The sequence below is a fragment of the Curcuma longa genome, chromosome 3 (genome assembly GCF_044706935.1).
Source record: "Curcuma longa cultivar G26 ecotype Majalengka, Jawa Barat chromosome 3, ITB_CL_G26_1.1, whole genome shotgun sequence".
NCBI classification, from domain to species: Eukaryota; Viridiplantae; Streptophyta; class Magnoliopsida; order Zingiberales; family Zingiberaceae; genus Curcuma; species Curcuma longa.
In genome coordinates this window covers 8,220,880-8,240,043 of record NC_133863.1, presented here as the reverse complement: position 1 = coordinate 8,240,043, position 19,164 = coordinate 8,220,880, and the positions used below count along the sequence as shown (strand labels likewise).

At 35.2% G+C, this 19,164-nt stretch overlaps 1 protein-coding gene and 3 non-coding genes across 5 annotated transcripts; all 4 read left to right on the top strand.

Annotated features, from left to right (window-relative positions):
* Nucleotides 1–15,936, top strand: LOC141824990 (uncharacterized). Of its 2 annotated transcripts, XM_074712347.1 has the most exons (22): nt 1–90; nt 187–295; nt 687–1,816; nt 2,542–3,196; nt 4,181–4,267; nt 4,883–4,929; nt 6,183–6,292; nt 6,762–6,862; nt 7,290–7,382; nt 8,823–8,906; nt 9,247–9,330; nt 9,464–9,532; nt 10,455–10,514; nt 11,753–11,824; nt 12,591–12,698; nt 12,815–12,885; nt 13,069–13,152; nt 13,902–14,019; nt 14,133–14,222; nt 15,090–15,158; nt 15,255–15,350; nt 15,539–15,936. In XM_074712347.1, exons 2-22 carry the CDS (start codon nt 224–226, stop codon nt 15,662–15,664), a joined length of 3,426 nt encoding a protein of 1,141 aa, XP_074568448.1. In that variant the 5' UTR covers nt 1–90; nt 187–223; the 3' UTR covers nt 15,665–15,936. The 2 variants fall into 2 exon arrangements, with proteins under 2 accessions (XP_074568448.1, XP_074568449.1); XM_074712348.1 differs by lacking the exon at nt 10,455–10,514.
* Nucleotides 15,937–17,812: 1,876 nt separating this feature from the next.
* On the top strand, nt 17,813–17,890 carry LOC141825817 (small nucleolar RNA R160). Its single transcript, XR_012601567.1, has one exon. It is a non-coding gene; the product is annotated as a small nucleolar RNA R160 (small nucleolar RNA).
* Nucleotides 17,891–18,637: 747 nt separating this feature from the next.
* On the top strand, nt 18,638–18,717 carry LOC141825823 (small nucleolar RNA R160). Its single transcript, XR_012601572.1, has one exon. It is a non-coding gene; the product is annotated as a small nucleolar RNA R160 (small nucleolar RNA).
* Nucleotides 18,718–19,086: 369 nt separating this feature from the next.
* Nucleotides 19,087–19,164, top strand: LOC141825816 (small nucleolar RNA R160). The gene has a single exon (XR_012601566.1). It is a non-coding gene; the product is annotated as a small nucleolar RNA R160 (small nucleolar RNA).

Genomic DNA, 19,164 nt, shown 5'->3' with positions numbered 1-19,164 from the left:
CGGTGCTTTATCTCCTCCTGTGACAACTTCTCTGGCTGCTATGTCGCGCGCTTGATGCCCTGCCTGTTGCCAAACTACAACGCCCTCCAGGTTCCGGCATCCACTGCAGTAACTAACACTGCCTACGGTTTTTGTTCTGCCTCTCAGATTTGAGCTGAGAGTTTTTCTGCTGTTTTTTTGCTTCAGAGGGTTTGGACATCGGAACGTGTCGGTTTGGTCTCTAATGGCGCTCCAGATGCGTAGGTTCTTCCTCACTAGCTCATTGCCTAACCACTCTCGGCTTACCTCAACCATGGTAATTCTGCTGGCTCGAATATTTTGGTTATGCGAAAAAAGGATTTTTTCAGAAAAAGAAGGTTTTTTTCAGTGTCTCAGTGTTGATGATCGGAAATTGTTAACGTCTTTCAAAACGTTTAAAAGTTAAATTATTCGATGAGTGTTAGAAAGTAACTTACCGCGCGTCACATAAAAAGAACTACTTCCTCTTTCTTTCTCCACACCTGACTGTTGTCTTTCTCACGTGTTCAGTTATCATTTTGTCAATGTACATTTACTTCCCTTGCCAAATTATATACCAGGGATCACACATACATTTGCTCTGTTCTGTCGTCACTGAACGGGTTGGAATACCTGGTTACCCTTTCAATGCTAATTAATGGTTTTTTTTTTTGGTTATGCTTTATCAGTTTCAATGCAAGTCGGGGCAGAATTTTCCGCCAATATGCTTGCAAAACTCAGTTTTCTTCAACAGTATAAATTATGGGATGCATGCCCACCGTACAAGAGCGAGAATAATGTGCAGTAGCATATCAAAATACAAAGAAGCTGCGACTACTTCTAAGCTCTCTCATTCAAATAAAGAGACCTCCATTTTTTCAAGGATTGGAAACAGTCTCTCTTGTCAGATTCGACAAGCTGACAATTGTTCTAGATTTAGATACTTTTCTGGGGAACTTCTTATTAATAGATTATTCTCATCTAATATAAAAAGGGGAATTCAGAATAAGACAAGGTCAAACAGTCTTGGCAAAACACAAGCGTCTGGAATTGGAAGCAAAGGGGATCAAGATCCTTCACCTAAGGTGTTTCAAGGAACAAGGAAGCAAAAAAAATCCACTGCTACCAGTGACAATATTGATGGAAAAACACATGCTACAGTGTCCAAGTCATCTAAAAAGGCAGCTGTCATTAACACCAAAATGACAAGTAAGACATCCGATGCTGGTGAGAGCAAAAAGGAGTCTGTTAAAGTTGTCAAGAAAAAGACTGAACAAGCAAAGACCAAAACTCCCGTTAAGAATTCTAAGGCTCCTAAGACTGAACAAGCAAAGCCCAAAACTCCCGTTAAGAATTCTAAGGCTCCTAAGACTGAACAAGCAAAGTCCAAAACTCCTGTTAAGAATTCTAAGGCTCCTAAGACTAAAAATCAGAAGGACAGTAGTAAAAAGAAGCCTGGACAGTCTACAATAATATCTGTGAATGGTTTGAAAGCCACTGGAAGAGTGCTCAGTACAGTTGGTGGATCTCATGAAACCAATTCTAAGAAGTCTTCAAATAAAGCAAAGAGTCAAAAAACTTTCACACCTCTTTACCCACCTTCAGGAAAATCAGTTGTGGTTGTGGAGTCTGTCACTAAGGCAAAAGTAATCCAAAAGTATCTCGGGGAGTCTTACGAAGTGTTGCCTAGTCATGGTCATGTGAGAGATTTAGCTGCCAGATCCAGATCAGTAAGGCCTGATGATGATTTCAGCATGGTCTGGGAGGTACCTGCTGCTGCATGGACTCATCTTAAGAGTATTAAAGTAGCACTAAATGGGTCAGATTTCTTTTTTTCTTATGCATTCTTACTTTGTTTTCCTTTTCATTGTAGGTATGTAGCATTTCCTCAATTCAAGCTGACTTTTATGTCTTGGAAATTAATGAAAGTATTTTGTATCTACAACCTTATTGGTTATCTAAAGCTGACATGAATTTATAGTAACAAACAATAGAAAATATTCCCCGAAGATTTATTAACAGTTTGATATTTAAAAGTACAATGGCTGCTAAATAATGAATATTGAAAATAGGGTGTCAAATGAAAGTATAAGATTGTCTATTCAATTGAAAAAAGACATTTCATATTAGGCTGCTAATTTGTGAATCACATGGTTCTGTTTTTGACCATATATTATCTGTCTTCACTCTGTCTTAGCTCATTTTTTCTCATATACTTGTGGTTTGTTTGTTTCCCTCTCCCTATTTATGTTACTTCTGGATGCTATCGTATCCATTTGTTGAAGTAATTGTTCTAAATCTCTTCTACTACTTTTGCAATTCACTGTAGAAGCTTAATACTCATCTACTTGCTATGCCATTAATCCTAATTTTATAATGTGATTAAGCTGTGGGGGAAACCCTTGTGAGTGATCCAACCTTGCGCTCAAGATAAGAAATTTTATTTGCTTGTTTAGTTTTTTTTTCACAATCATTATTTTACTTTTGTAGTCAAGTTTTCATGGCTTTAATTCTTTTTTCTCTTATGCTAATTTTGATTTTTAGAGCTGAAAACCTGATACTTGCATCTGATCCTGATCGTGAAGGAGAGGCAATTGCTTGGCATATAAATGAGATGTTAGAGCAACAAGATGCTTTGAATGAAAATATCAATGTGACAAGGGTTGTATTTCATGAAATAACAGAATCTGCTATCAAGAAATCTTTACAGACTCCAAGAGAGATTGACATGAATTTGGTCAATGCATATCTTGCACGAAGAGCTCTGGATTATTTGATTGGTTTTAACATATCACCCCTGCTATGGAGAAAGCTTCCTGGTTGCCAGTCAGCTGGGCGAGTCCAGTCTGCTGCTTTAGCTCTGATATGTGATAGGGAAACAGAAATAGAACAGTCTAGTAAACAAGAATATTGGACAATTGATGTTGAATTTCAAGATGCAGAGTCAGATTCTGCAAATAGGAATACATCTTTACTTGCGCATCTAACCCATTATAAATCCAAAAAGTTGGATAAGCTTTCTATAGGTTCTCATGAAGAGGCAGAGGGTATTGAAAAACAAGTTTCACTCTCCAAGTTCAAAGTGAAAAATATAAAAACAGGCAAATCTCAGAGGAACCCTCCAATGCCTTATATAACATCTACCCTACAACAGGGTGCAGCAAACAAGTTAAACTTTTCTGCTGCATATACAATGAAGGTCTGTTAGAGATCTATGTCAGAATGATTTCTCGTTGTTAGTATGTTGGTCATTTTTGTTTAGTATCAATCTATATATTTTTTCCTGCATAAGTTAACTTTTGAAATAACCTTTTTATTGAATGTCAATAACATTTTTTATCTTTCTTTTCTTCTTTTCTTTGTCTGTTATGATGTTCTCTCCTTTTTTTATGGGTTATCATTTTTACTACTAGACTTTTTTGCTATCTACATATTGCATTGATTGGATGAGGCAAACGAATCTTGTATCATAAATCGATGTAGATATACACCAAAATTTTAGATAATATGTTGATTTAGTGAAGACATTGACTATTCTACGTGTGTTCCTAAAATACGGTACCGGAGAGTGTATGTTATCCTTTAACCTTGTATATCTTTTTTATTCGACTAGGAATCTGAGTAATTTAAAATGTAAGTGACCATATAAGATGCCAAATAGATATGAAACTACTTCACATAATCAATTGCCTCCAACAAACCCGATGGATATGCAAAAAACTTATGTGAAAGGCATCAAAGTTTACTGAAGAAACTAAGCCCAACTTTTTTATGAATTCAGCAAACAAATAGCAAAATGTGGCGTGGTTTTAGGTAAGTATTCTTGTTGTTTCATTTCATCTTCTGTAAACAGTACAATTTGTTTATGGTGAGCCTTAACTTCCAAAGAATGCAATCAATCAAGGATCATGACCATATCAGTATCCAGCATTTGCATGTCATTTGACACTTCATTTCTTTCCATTGTTTTCATGTTTCTATTTTTCTTCTCTATTGGATCAATTATAGGTGTAGAGTATGTAATTGCTTGGACAAAATTCCATTGCATGCATATCGTATAAACATATGATTGCACATAAAATACAATAAAATCTGGACAACCCCAACTGCCCCTCTCCCCTCCCTCCTTCCCTTCAATTGCCATATTTTCCTAATTACCTGTTTGGTTTGTCTTTATTTGCAGTTGGCTCAGAAGCTGTACGAGGGGGTCAAGCTTTCAGATGATGAAGCAACTGGATTGATTACATATATGCGAACTGATGGAATGCATGTTGGTATTTTTTTCCATTTGTATTGGACTTGTTCATTTTCTGACAGTGAGATTTACAAATCACCAAGATCCAAGTCACATTTCGTTAGCTTCTCATATCTGACTATAGTAGGCTGAATTAGTCAATCAAGTGTAAAATAAACTAGCATTGGAGCCAAGACTAAAGCAGTGATTATACAATTCAGTTTAAAAAGTCACATATATCCACATTTAGTAAATATTCTCCCTGCTGATAAGATTGTAGAAGGAAGGCATATGCTATTGGTGAATGGATATAGTTGTTGTATTAGTTGTATGCCATGTTTTCATTCAAGTGCTTCATGATCATTCAACTAATTGTGAATTCCAAACCAGCTAGATATCCTTTCTTGTTGATTTGCCACTGTTTGAATGTCGCCACTTTTTTGAAAGGCATTTTTATGTATTTCTTTAACAGTCAGATTTCCGGAAGATATTTTACTTTTCATTTTTCGAATTGCCCACTCTCTTCATTATGCTTTCCAATTAAGGTTATTGATAAAGCCTATCTGACCCCAAATGTCATGTTTTTGAAAGAAATGTTGATATCACAGAATGGTGGTCAACTTTGAATAATTTTTTGCCTTTTGTCCCAAGGTTTCTAATGAAGCTGCAGAGGATATTCTCTCCTTGGTCAAAGAAAGGTGAACCTACCTAAACTATTAACTGACCTTCAATTGGTCTTTAAGTATTTGTTATTTGTTATAGCATGCCATGCCACATTTTGGTATTTTCAAAATTTGTGCTAGGATACTTGTGGTTTAGAAATCTGACATTAATCAAAGATATGTGATAGAGTTTGTTCCATGTTCACATTCTTTGTCCTTTTTTGATTGATATGCATGACAAGGATATGAAGTATGCCAGTATTTGATAGGTGAGAATTCATCATAGAGGCATTGATACCCTTTCTATTAGCTCATTGTATTCTCACCTTGTTTCATCTGAAAAAAAGGATAGAAAGAAATGTAATCAACACAAATGGTTAAGCACGGAACAAACTCTGAAGTGGAATGCATACAAGTAACAGAAGCATATTTGATGTTGGTGGGATATATGACTATTCTACATCAGATTATACAATAGACAACACTATATTTAACGTATATTTAATGTTATAATTTAGCATAAATAATTTTTTTTTATCTCAAGCTATAAAGTATGAAGATTAATCATGACCTGGTAGCCTTCCTTAGCTTATTTGAAAGAGTTGTAAGCAACTTTATACAGTAGATTGAACTTTCTAAATATTCCACCAGTTGCTTCTCCAAACTGGTTGCACCAAGTATTCAAATTTGGACACATATGCTTAAAATATTCAACTTCTGTCATACTATACTGAGTGACATTTTAGTGTTTTCTTGAAGTTTCTTTGACACAAATTTTTAGTCAATGTTATCCATTATAATTCTCACATTGTGAAAAATCAGTACAAAATTACTGTAAGCTTACAGATTAGAAGTACATTGTTTGTTAGACAGTTGAACCTTTAAAATTCTTTAATGTTAATAATATGAGTTGCTAATTTTCTTCAGATCTTATGTTTCTAGTGTGTTAATAATCCATCTATATTCAGTAAGTGAGCTTTGATCTAGTAAGAACCAGGTAATTCTCTTGGTAACGCCTACAACTCAGAAATTCAGATTCCATATACCTTCTCACAGATAAATCTTCTAGTTTCCACTGGGTTCCAAGGATCATGTCTTCTGACCCAGAAGTGATGTTATGTGTGGAGAGATTAGTCATTCAAACACTATGATACTGATCCAAAATCTGACAACATAATTATGTCTTTTTTTTAATGCATAGTTTTTGTAAGTGGTCATTGTTCAATATTTCTTTTTACAATATTTTTTCCCACAATGTATCTTTGAATGCTTATATCTCTGAAATATAGGTACGGCATGGAATATGCATCAAAAAGCATACGCAAGTACGTCCAAAAGGTTAAGAATGCCCAAGAAGCCCATGAAGCTATTAGGCCGACAAGTATTCGGAGGTTACCATGTAATGATAATCAATTTTTGATCTAATTCGATTATTGTATTTTACCTTATCCCTAGTTGACAGGAAATATTTCCATGTACATCCTAAGATCTATTTTACCCTTGATGATATTTTGAATTGTAGTTCATTTAATTTGAAAATATCTAGGATTTTTTGAGTTGACCCTTGCCATATAAAGTAGCAATTTGTGAAGGCATTCATTCTGATTAGAATAAGAGAAAGTTCATCCATGCTTATGTACACAATTATAAGACTTAGTTATTTTAATTCTGTATGCTTTTAAAGCATGAATTTGTTATTATGGTACCTTGATGTCCTTAATATATTCACTTCATCTTGACGTCCTTTCCTAGTTAATATGGATTTAGTCTCAGTTATCTCTTCCTTTGTGCCTTTTTTTCTTTTATCATTGTTGTTGAAATGAGTTCTGTTATTGCTTATGCTATGTTTTATATTTTACTTATGCCAGCATCTTTAGTTGGGATCCTTGATGATGATTCTCTAAAGTTATATACTCTTATCTGGAGTCAGTCGATGGCATCCCAAATGGAACCTGCTAGTATTGAAACGGTGAACCTTTTTTTCTCTGCTAATGCAATTATTCAATATCCATGCACATCTATGTTTGCATGTGTGTGGTGTCTGCTTATACCTTTTGTGTAAAAAAAAGTCCAGGAAAAAAAAAACTCCAAGAGACTTAAATATCGCTCTTTCAGAAAATAGTTAGTGTTGCAGATTGCAATACTGAAATTCTAACTCCTGGAATTTGACTTGAATAGTCCCATGTTGGATATTTCAAACAAGAATGCAATCCATCAATAAATAATCTATTTATTGAATCCTTATCGATGAAATATATGGACTCAAAATTGACCTGGACTTTGGCTGTGCCACCCTTCTTCTTACTTTTCACTATTCTAGGCTCAGTTGTTTTTAATTTCTATAACGTGCATTTACTTTCTTTTCCTTTACTTTGTCATTTCATTGCCTGTTGTAGATTCAAGTTGATATTTCTAATACTAAAGGAGGCATGTTACTTCGGTCAACTGCTTCACAAGTTGCATTCCTTGGATACCAAGCTGTATATGAGGTTTGTCCTGTATATTATATTTAGAGTCTTTCCTAAACTCAGTAGGAATTTATTTTATTTTCGACATGGTTTCTTTTATAATTTCATTTCAGCATGATGTGGAGTTGTCTAGGCCTTGCTTATTGCAAGTTTAGTTCAGACCGAAGTTTTAAATCTCATTTTGTGCTAGAGTTTCGGTCTTTGGCTGGAATGAGATGTATCTGACATGCCATTGCTGGTACAAGTAGGCATGCTGAACCTTAAAAGAGTAAGGGAAAGAGCGAATGAGAAGGGGAAACAAAGGGGAGGAATTGATCACGGAAACTTCCCTTTGCAAAAGGCAAATGCAATCTTGGAACCTTTGAGGAAGCTTCTCTAACTCGATGGAAAACTTTGTTGACCTTGCAAAAGCTTTGCCATAGTTTCTCAACATTGTGGAAGCTTTGCCAACCCTGTAAAGCTTCATTGACATCTCAGAAGAAGCTTCACTGACCTTGCGGAAGCCTCACTGTAGCTTCATTGACCTTGCAGAAGCTATGCAGTAGCATTATTGTTCTCATGGAAGCTTCACCAACCTTGTGGAAGCTTTGTTGATCTCTGAGGATGACTCCAACTACATTAGCGAGATGTTCTGCGCTTCAAACACTTAGCGAACTTGCAGAGAGGAAACACCTAATCTTGTGACCTCCTGAAACACCTTTTGACCTCTGCGATAGCTTCTCCAGCCTTTATGGAAGCTTCGTTGATCTCCTAGCAAGACTCCGGCTGTGGACTGTGTTCCAGTTGTCTCAGGTTGTTTTGTGTGCTAGTTAGCTAGCATAACAAGAAGGTTTACCCTTGCCAACTGACAAGAAGTAAGATTTTAATCATTGGTTGAGAGTGCCACATATGTGCATATCTTGTTGTGCATAGGTTGCCCCTGAAGGGACCATGTGTATACTTGTGCTCTTGTTACATAAGTTGGATGAACCCGAACTGTTCATGCTTTGGAACATGATTCATGCTACCATCAAGACATCACATAGGACAAGCAAGTTCTCTGGTGAATGGTTAGCTTGAACTTGCCAATGTACCTTGATTATTTCAATTATTTTGTGATTAAGTTCAAGGGTAGTTAGTCTTGGTATTTTGGGAGGTGGTCAATGCCATTTTAATGAAATAGCCAAGTGTCCTCTAACCATTAGCACAAGGTAAAAAAGCAGGCCAAAGTCTGTGGCACTGCTGGCATGGTTACTTATGGTACTTCCATACGTTTATGGTTTGTTGAATAATACATTTTGTCTTAAGTAGTCAGCTGAAAATCCTGAATTAAGTTATTCAGAGCACATCCTTATGAGATTAGTAGCATATCAAACACATTTCAAGTGATGTTTCATATTTAAATGGCATGATTGATCTCCTTCTTTAGTGTTTTGCCTTTTTGTCTTTTGTTAGAGAATTTCAAAAATTTGTGTATACCAGGACAAAGAGATGCAGCTTCCTGAAAAATATGAGGAAGAAGAGGATGTTAATGTTGCAGCTTTTCATGATCTTCATAAATTGAAGGTATATCCATAATTCCATACTGCATCTTTTATGTCTAGTGATCTCTCATCTCTGCATTAATGACAGACAATATAAAAGCAAGAACATGCCATGCATCTCAACTATTTGAAATCAGTTCTTAGGTCTTCCCCACCATTGAATATTTGGTTAAGATCCATGCTCATGGTTTTTGACATCAATTGCTGAGAATGATGACAAATTCTGTCTGATAGTAATGCTATTCGATTATGAATGACACTTTTGCTTGGTAAATGTTCATTCTTTTAGGTTCTTCTTTGCATATATCACTGTTTTTTTGTCAATAGCTTAATGATATGCACTACGATTTCACTTAATGCAGGTGGATGATGTTTTAAATTTGCATAAAGTGCAATCTCAACAGCATTACACAAAACCACCACCACGCTATTCTGAAGGATCATTGGTTAGTGCGGTCTACTACAAGATTGGGTTAATATTAGTTGTCTTTCCTATTAGTTTTGTCTCATTAATTTGCAAAGTTGGATTTTCAGTTTATCTAATGTTGCCAACTTTTCATTGTCTATACTCTTATGAAGGTGAAAAAGCTAGAAGAACTTGGAATTGGAAGACCATCAACTTACGCGTCTACAATTAAAGTGTTGAAGGTATGATTTAAAGTGCATACTATTGATGGTTTCTTGGACATCTATATCTCATGTTTCCCAATTGAACTAGTGGTATTTTCTATCATAAGAGTAAGGAATTGAAAGAAGCTAAATTCTGGAGTTTAGCAAAGAAAAAGAATTGCAATTCCTTTGTGTAATATATAATTTTAGAGGAAATACGAGGAAATATCCAATAATATCCTTTTATATTGCATTAAATTGGTGGCATTTGTGACACTATTGATAAGACAAGAGTGTTACTCTCCAAGTCATTGTATCCGATGTTATTAGCTTCTGGTCATGATTGCGTTGGCCCTCTGGAATTCAAGAAATATATCATTGTCTTTAATTAATTAATCATTGAAATGCATCTTGTTTACTTTATTGGTTTTAATAATGGTCATGATTATTGAGGTAGGAAGTTTACTGGTTTCGGATATTGTTCAAATAACTATTTATTGACCTATATATCAAGCAAGGTTGGTTAAATATCCTCAGTAATTTTGTCATTATGCATTGCGAGGAAGCATGCCGATATAGTCACTAAGATTCTCTTTTTCACTCTATTTATTCTCATTTATGTTTTACATAGACTACGATTCTGTTAGCATGGAAACATCATGTTCTAACTCACATTAAGGCACTTAGAAGGCTAGAACTCATTTGTTTAACTACAGATGGTTTTAGCAATTTTATTTTGTTGGGTTTGTCTCAGCGGTCAAGTGCTATATTTTCAATCTAGCATCTTATGGATTGACATTTGAGATTATTGTAGCTACTCTTCTTTGTGATCCTAGGGAGCAACTAGAAATTCCATGGTTAATTGCTTCTGAGGTTTTATGTATCTATTAATTATTAACATGTCGTTCTCCTTCTTTATATATTTTTCCATGTCTTGATCAGCTATTGCCTTTTTGTCCAGGATAGAAACTATATATCAATGCAAAATCGAGTTCTTCTCCCTGAATTTCGTGGGCGCATGGTATGAGATCTGCCCAGTAGTTGGTGCATGGTTAATTATTGTAAATTTTAGGAAGGCAAATTTTGATTGAGATCGTTGCCATCTTAGTTTTTTAATTCATTTCATCTGTACTGTATTCTGTTGATGGTCATCTTGATGTTATATAGTGAGGGACTTTGGGCTCTTTAACATCTGTTTGACTCCGTGAGTAGGCTGCCGAAATTTCTTAACCGAAAAGAATTAATTGCATTTAGAAATGTATTTATGACATGCTGAAAATTCATCAATCAATGGTCAAATAGAAAAGCCCAGTGCATCTCCAATTCATTTTCCTTTTTTGCACTTGGCAAGTTTCTCATCTTTTCTTTTTGTGGTTTATTTCCCTATCAATTTTTGCTGATTTCTTGTTGGATTATTATTCTTCTCATCTACCCAAACTATACCATTGACCATTGCATTGTACAATGTTCAAATGCTACCTAATTCCTAAGAGCCTGAATCAGCCTCAAATTTCCGTGCTGATCAGCGTCAGGTGGCATGTGATGTATTAATAATATAAGCAGATATTTGATCTGAATAGAGGCCAATCAAGAAATAACTTGGGAAAAAAAACATAGTAACCATGAGGAAGTCAAGATGATGTCTCTTACCATAAACAAGTTATACTTGTCAAACTATTTCTCAAATATGTTGAACTTGATGGATATCTTTTATATGGAGTTGACTAATACTAATTAGCTTTTCAAAACTTTTATGGATGCAATTATAGTTGTGTACTCAATCTCAGAATGATTTTATGGAGTTACATATTTCTTCAAATGGCATCCCTGCCAAATTATGAGGTTAGATACATCACAATACACTAAATCACCAGTATGTTGTGCATATGTATTTCTTAATGTAGAAAAGAAAAATAAGAAATGGAGAGATGTAACCTGTCAATTCTAGATGACATTTTGGGAGATATCAAGACAAGCAAATGCACAGACAATGACTGGGGAATTAGTCACAAGGAGAGCCAGATGGATGTTCAGTTCCTTTAACTGGGGAATTAGTCAAAACTGATAGAATCTCATAGGACAAGCCTCTGGCTGTTGATTGTTAAGCATTTCTTTAGTAAAAAATAATCAAATATCACTAAAGCAAGTCTCTCTGCTTTGCAAAACCTTCTAGTCAGTTGTTTTACCTTTCTTCGTGTTTCAATTTCTTTCAGATCTTGCTGTTGTTTGGTTGTTTTATATTCTCTCTGATAACCACAGGTGTCAGCATTTCTTTCCCATCATTTTTCAGAGGTTGCGGATTACAGTTTTACAGCTGCCATGGAGAATGAGGTATCCTATAGTTTACTCTTCCAAACAACTTTCTTTAAGAATGACATCTTTGGCATCGAGTGGATAGGAAAAAGATGATAATGTTCATCTGAGACAATGTCATAAATAATAAAAAAAACTGATAGCTGGCTCTATTACTGCTTATAATACTGATCCTAGAATTTTAGTTTTACATATATGGAATATATATGTGTGCTCTCATTTTCTCATCTTGGTCAGACCAAGTCTTTAATTTCATCTTGTGTAGAGTAATTGTGGAGAAAACATAAGCTTCTGAATCAACTTGTAGCTTTTGCTGTTATGCTATTTCATTTTCTCAGAAGAATGTCAAATGGTGCTATTTCATTTCCTTTCAAGAGGGTCATCATCTTTAATAGTCACATCTTGTATATTTTTGCTAATTAAAACTAATTCTTTGCCCTCTTGACTTTACTACCCAAACCTTCCATAAAATTTTGCTGTAATTATTAGTATATCTTTTGTCTATTCAATGATCTGAAGGGCCATAATTGTTTTAGTTAAATTTTTGTGAAAATTGTTAACTGTTCAAGGATTTGAGGAGAATTACTTATTTGGTAGAATTAGAAAATAGAAACAGTTGGAATTTTATGTTTTTTATTTGTAGAACACACTTAAAGATGGTAGCAAGTGTTTTATTTAACAAATGCTAGTTAAAATGCATGTACCTCAATGATATTTAAATTTTTTTCTATGAAATATCCATTGCTTTCTTTGTATTTATTATGTCATTCTTCAATATTTTCAGTTAGATAATGTGTCTACTGGAACCACAGAGTGGAAGGGCCTTTTGAAGGACTATTGGTCACGATTTAGCAAATTCTGTGACCAAGCAAGCAATTGTAATTTCCTTGAGGTAGGTGTAGGCTATCCTGTTTTGATATATAACTTTTATTGATGTTTACCATTGTAGACTTCACTATCCTGCTTCTCCCCCCTCTTTGTTAATTATTGGAGGTTTTCATTTTGCAGTTGGAAAACATGTTGGAGAAAAAATTTGAAAACGTATTATTTGCTTCATTGAGTAGCAGGCACTGCCCTAGGTGCATATCTTACTGTTAAGATGATATCACTTTGATATTTTTAGGTCCTGTGGCTATCATCAAATTTGTTGTTCATTTCTATCTTGTAACAACTAAAAGTTTGGAATACTATTTGGCTTTAACTTTTGCAGATCATCTACTTCAATTAACATATAACTAAACACGTCCTTGTGTACTATACAGTTGTTCTGTGGGGACATTGAAGTTTAAAATCAGTAAATACGGTGCTGGCTTTTTCATTGGGTGTGATCAACATCCAAAATGCAAGTATGTCGAGATATTTATTCTTTTTCCTTTATGATGCTTTGCTTTGTCAAAAGCTATCTTAATGTGAATACTAAAACAGTATCTTACCACCAACGTTATATTTTTTTGGATATTCAATTATTCTCCAACATCAGGAACTTCGATTTTTAGTTAGCTAGAGAAAGTCTTGATTCTTTTTCCATGATCCAGCTGGTAGTTTACAAGAAGTGTAGCTGGTATAATACCTTGCTGCAGGACAAGGCCCTCAAGAACCACATCTAGAATAGAATGGAGTGAATCTGATGCAAAAATGATTATTGAAGTATATTTGGTCCACAAATTATTTTGCTTCTTCAGCTGCAGCTATTTGTTTGAGGTACACGTATCAGGGGAATTAGTGAGAAATTGTACAATCATGACTGTGACGGAGGTAGTTGTGAACTTTGTATGGGAAAAAATAAGGGGTTTGTTAATAAACAATGTAACAAAAGATGTAGATAGAACAAAGCATGGGCTGGGTTGAGGATACATGATGATCATTCAGAAACAATCAACTGGCATCAAAGGATGTTTGCCCATATTTTTATAAATTCTTTTTTCTCTGGTCATGATCAATCTAAATTCCATGTTTCTGTTTTGAAAATGATGTCTGTCTTAATGAATCCATTTTCTGCTATGTGCATAACTCGTGATTTCTGTAATTTCGTGCCCATGTTTTTCAAAGTAGTAAACTATATATTTTTAACTTAATTTACAATTTGATGTTGCAGGTATATTGCAAGCTCACTATATAGCAATGATGACGACGATGACATTGACGAAGTTGAGAAGATAGATGTGTCCTTTATCCCAAAGATTCTTGGATGCTCTCCTGGTTCTACTGAAAAGGTTTATACCTTTATGTTTTACCATATGATCTTTGACCTCCTTTGTTTCATAATGTTCTTCCCCTTGTATCAAAACTTAATCTGAAAAGAACTTATTGTTTCAATTTCCAATAGATTTATTTAAAGAAGGGACCTTATGGATTTTATGTGCAATTGGGAGAAGATAGAAAAGGTTTTTCACCGAAAAGAGCTCCTCTTTCTGAGGTTTGTTACTGTATATTGGTAGAGAACTGCTATTTATGTGTTCCTTAGATGCTTATCTGGTCTTATTCGTTTCAAACCCTCATGTGATATTTTACTTATCCAATTTGTCTCTCTGGGAACAATCTCAAATAATGTTGATATGCCTGGATGGCATATTGAGAAATACAACCATATGTCTTCATTATGAATAATTAGTCTCTTTGATGAAGTTTTGGAAGTATCATTCTGCATCTGAGTTTTGATTTCCAACCACAATATGGATTTTGGTCTTTTCGTTCCAGATCAACTGAAATAAATTTTAGTCCTATAACATCTTGGTGTAACTTGTTTACCTCCAGTATATGCAAGACAATTGAATAAAAATCTCAGAGCAACAAGTTAAATAATGACAAACATTTCAACTAGTGATTATACCTCATTACTACCAAAAATGCTTGTTATGCATCTGCATAAATCCTTAGTAGTTTGACATTAATATCACCATTTTTGTCCTCTAATGCATTTTGTATCTCTTGAATAATGCAATACAAGTTACGAGACAATCCATGTACCATAGGGAATTCTTCACAACTTTTTTTTCCTCTAAAAGCTCAAAATTATTCTGTTTAAGCTTGGTTTCACAATGCATTAGTTAATAATGCTACTTGTTGTCTGGGACCCTGTTATCATCTTTTTGATTTCTTGCATATATTGTATCATGTAGAACACATATGCTATTTTCACTCAAGGCAATTATATTAAGTCTATGAATTTTATTTTCTTGAACTTTTGAAACTCTTGGTTTTGGAAATTGAGACACATGGCATATCAAGTGAAAACTCAAAATTGATCTATTTGAATCAAGAATCTGTTGGAATCTATCTACAGATGACCAAAGATGCTGAGTCTTTTACATTGGAGGATGCTATTGAGTTGTTCCAGTACCCAAAAACTTTGGTAAGCTTTTGATTTAACCTTCATTCTCACTTATCGATTCAGATTCTCCACTTTGGACTATCAAGCAATTGATGATGATTGTATTCGGAAAAATAGGGAAACCATCCGGCAGATGAACACGCTGTTCTGTTGGCTCATTCAAAGCATGGGTTCTTAATCAAACATCGCAAAACTGTCGTCACCTTACCAAAGGTATGCTAATTTCTAACTGAACTAGTTTAAATTATCCCATATATAATTAAGCTGGTTTAGCTCTAGGTGTCACTAACGTAATGTAGCATGAGAGATCTATTTTCGGATGCTTATCGATATAAACGTTTTCTAATCTTAATATATGAGTTCCATTTTCCAAGTGACTTACTACCATTTGCTATGCTCAGAGTTTCACCCCCCAGACCATTACTTTGGAAGCCAGTTTGAAGCTTTTGTCGAGCAAGAAAGCGAAGATGAGTGGTCGGCGTAAAGGTAGCCTTAGCAAACCCTATGGAGAAGACTCCTGGGAATGAATGGAAGGAAGCATAGGATTTGAAGCTTAATTTTGTCCAAACACCATGCAAGCTCTATCGGTGTTTGCTCGCATGAAGACGCGGGCACATGTATTAATTCATTCTTCCAGTTATTACTTTGAGACCTTTAATTTCGAGTCAAACATTTTTGAATTGTTCTTGCAACTCCAGCTCTCACGAGTTCTGTTATTTAAGCTGCAATTCTAGCTTGTTGTGCAGAGAGAAATATAGAGTCTCACTACATAGCTAGCCATCTTTGAAAACTTGTGAAACTAGTTGAGTCAATTCATTTATCATTGTTGTTGTTAATTTAAGGCATGAGATTCAATTCTCGCGGTTTTTTTTTCTTTCCCTTGTTGTTTTTCATGCCAACGTATTAATCATGCCTTAAAGAAAACATAAAAATAAATTAAAAAAAACTGGATTCTTTGGATGAAACGTGCCGATTAGTTTTAAAAACTTAAGGTATTAAAAAAACATAATACAAGTATATTTTTTTTAAATTCTCATTTCTTTTAAAGCATTGAAAATTAGATTTGGATAAAATATTCTCTAAATATTAAAACATTAAATGCAAAAAAAAATTATTATTGAATCAATTTGTTAATTATGTATGGTAAAATGACAATTTAAAAACTGAAATACCTCGAGTTTATTTTTATTTGAATTTTTTTTTCAAATTTAAACTCTTTCGAATTTTCAAAATACTCACACTAATTTATTAAATGGGCCATTTGCTTCGTCCCTTTGCTCCCCTTTCCCTCCCGCCCCTCTACGAATCCCTCTGCCTCGTCAGCTGACGACGCCGCAGAGCACCACCGGAACTCGTGACGCCCTCGAACATATATACTTCGGAGGAGCTGCCGCCCCTCTGCTTCGGAGGAGCTGCGTCGGCGTCATCCCAGCGCGATGGCGGCGGAAGAGGCGGCGAGAGAGAAGAACGCGATGGCGGCGACAGTTCTCTTGTAAGGATTTTTTTTTCCGTAGTCCTTTCGCTGTCCGCACATAAACTATGGTTAATGGGTTTCGGATCAGAACCCGTTAAGGGATCAATAAAAAGCCAGAACAGCGAAATTTTAGGGTTTCATCTGTTCCTCGCCCCGATCGCGTGTCCAGATCCGCCGGTGCCGACGATAATCCTCCCTCCCCACACGCCATGCCTCTTCCTACACGCGACCAAATGAACAATGCCATCTCCGCAGGTTCGGCCGCTGCCGAGGCAGTTAAGGCCGCTATTGAGGCCTCTATGGCCGCGAGCATCGCTGCCATCCACGCGAAAGCAGCCGCCAATGCCGCGGTCACCGCCGCCTCCGAGGCGTCAGCGGCCGCCTCCGAGGCGTCAGCGGCCGCCAATGCCGCGGCCGCCAATGCTGCAGTCGCCGCTGCCTCCGAACTTACAGCGGCCGCCTCCGAGGCGTCAGCGGCCGCCTCCCAGGCAAAAGCGGCCGCCTCTACTGCGGTCGTCGCTGCCACCAACGCGGCAGCGGCCGCCGTTGCCGCGGTGCAATGGGTTTCTGCGGCAGCAACTCTGTAGCACCAGCAGCACCAGTGAGGGGTAATAGAAAGGCTAAATGGTTGAGTGATCATCAAATGTCCAATATTTAACCAACTCAAAATCTCGTGAGAACGATATTTGCATTCAAGTTTGAACTATGCACTATTAGTCCTTTTTTTTTAATGATTGGGTTAATTTTCCTTCCTTTTTTTAATGATTTAGAATTTGAATGTGGTACTGTGCACTATTAGCCCCTTGCTGACAGTAGTTGTCTTCAAGGAAATTGCGAGAAATTGGTATTTAGGTGCTAAATTGATTATTTGCCAGAAGAAAATTAGTTCATGGGTGACTCAGTTTCTTCATTCCCATGTATTTTTTTCTATCAAGATTTATCTTAGAAAAAGTTTTATTTTCTGTAGGAATTCAACAAATGTAGAAAATAAATGGTTTGTGTCATTGCCAAACAAGTTCGATATAAAAAAATTTTAGATTCGTTTTTATTCATGTCAAATAGTTCCTTCACTATCTGACCGTCTTAGTTTAATTAGTCCTGTTACAAAATGATGAGATTCGTCTTTATTCATGTCAAATTTATGACCTTTGCTCTTCACCTTAAAATCATACATTTTTTATTATTATTATTTTAGAGACAAAGCAAAATGATGAGAGTTGTAGATCTGATGCTGATGTGGACAATACTTTACCATGGTCTTCAAAGTTCTCTGATTGCTTTATTGTGGCCTATCACAAATGCTAATGTACTTGTTGCTTGATGATTTATTTTGGGCAAAATAAAGATTTCTGGTCTTTTTCCTTCCTTATGTTTTTTTATCACTTATTGGAGAATAATGATCTCGTTGACTGTTTACTATTGTTGTTCAATTGATTGATTCAAGTTTTTGCTTGTCTCTTTACAGACAGAACACATAAATATCATGTACATATTTGTATTAAAGGAGCTCAAATTGTTTATTTTGAGTATATTCATCCTTGCTCTCATTTTGGCTTCCTGTCCTCATTGAGGGCAAGGAGAGGATAGTGAAAACCATTGTGGCTTTGGCTATTATTTTCAATACTTTTCTCACTACTCTTACACACTTTTCAGTTCTCACTAAATTTTAGCCACTTTATTTTCTATCCTTTGGTTGGTACATGAAGGTAGAAATTACAAGACATTGCTGATGACATTCAGCTTTAGTAGGAAGATGTCTAATGCGCTATTGAGTTTTTATAAGAGAAGGGAGTATCAACTCTTTGCTTACAATCAACTATTTGATTTAGGACTCTATCATATATTGCATTTGATAGTTTATTTAGTTTATTTTCTTCTATCTAGATTTAGCTTCTATGCAGCAACTTATATTTTCTATTAAAGATATAGTATGATTTTTTTTTGACTTTATCTTGAATCTAATTGAATTATTTTTCCTATCCAGGAGAGTGTTTAAGTTTTCTGATGACATGTTTTTTTTTTAATAAGCTAGATGATGAGAATTGTTGGTCTGAAGTTAATGCTGAAATTAAACATCACAATGACCTTCAAAGTTCTCTGATTGCTGTCGTTAACTTGCAATGGGTTTGTGATCCAGTTTGAAATTAGGGATAAAATCTTATAATTTATCGTAAAATTTTTAAATATTAATTATTATTTTGTTAATTATACTAGTTATTAGTAATTAGTCATCAGGGTTTTTAAGAGAAAATGTCTCTTTACTTTTCTTAAAGTGAATTTTCACCCTTCATATCAGCAACTTTTCAGTTGAGATTCATTTATGGTATATTTGTTCTTGAGATGTTTATGTCATTTTCCTGCTTTATCAATATTGTGTCCATCGTTTAGATGAATTTTTATTAACTTTGACGTGTTATAATCTCAGTTCATCAACTTAAAATTGAAAAAAAAAAAAAACTGATTTTTCAAAAACAGAGCAAAATGATGAGATTGGTTAATCCGAAGTTGATGTGGATTGCATTTTACCATGGTCTTCAAAGTTCTCTTATTGCT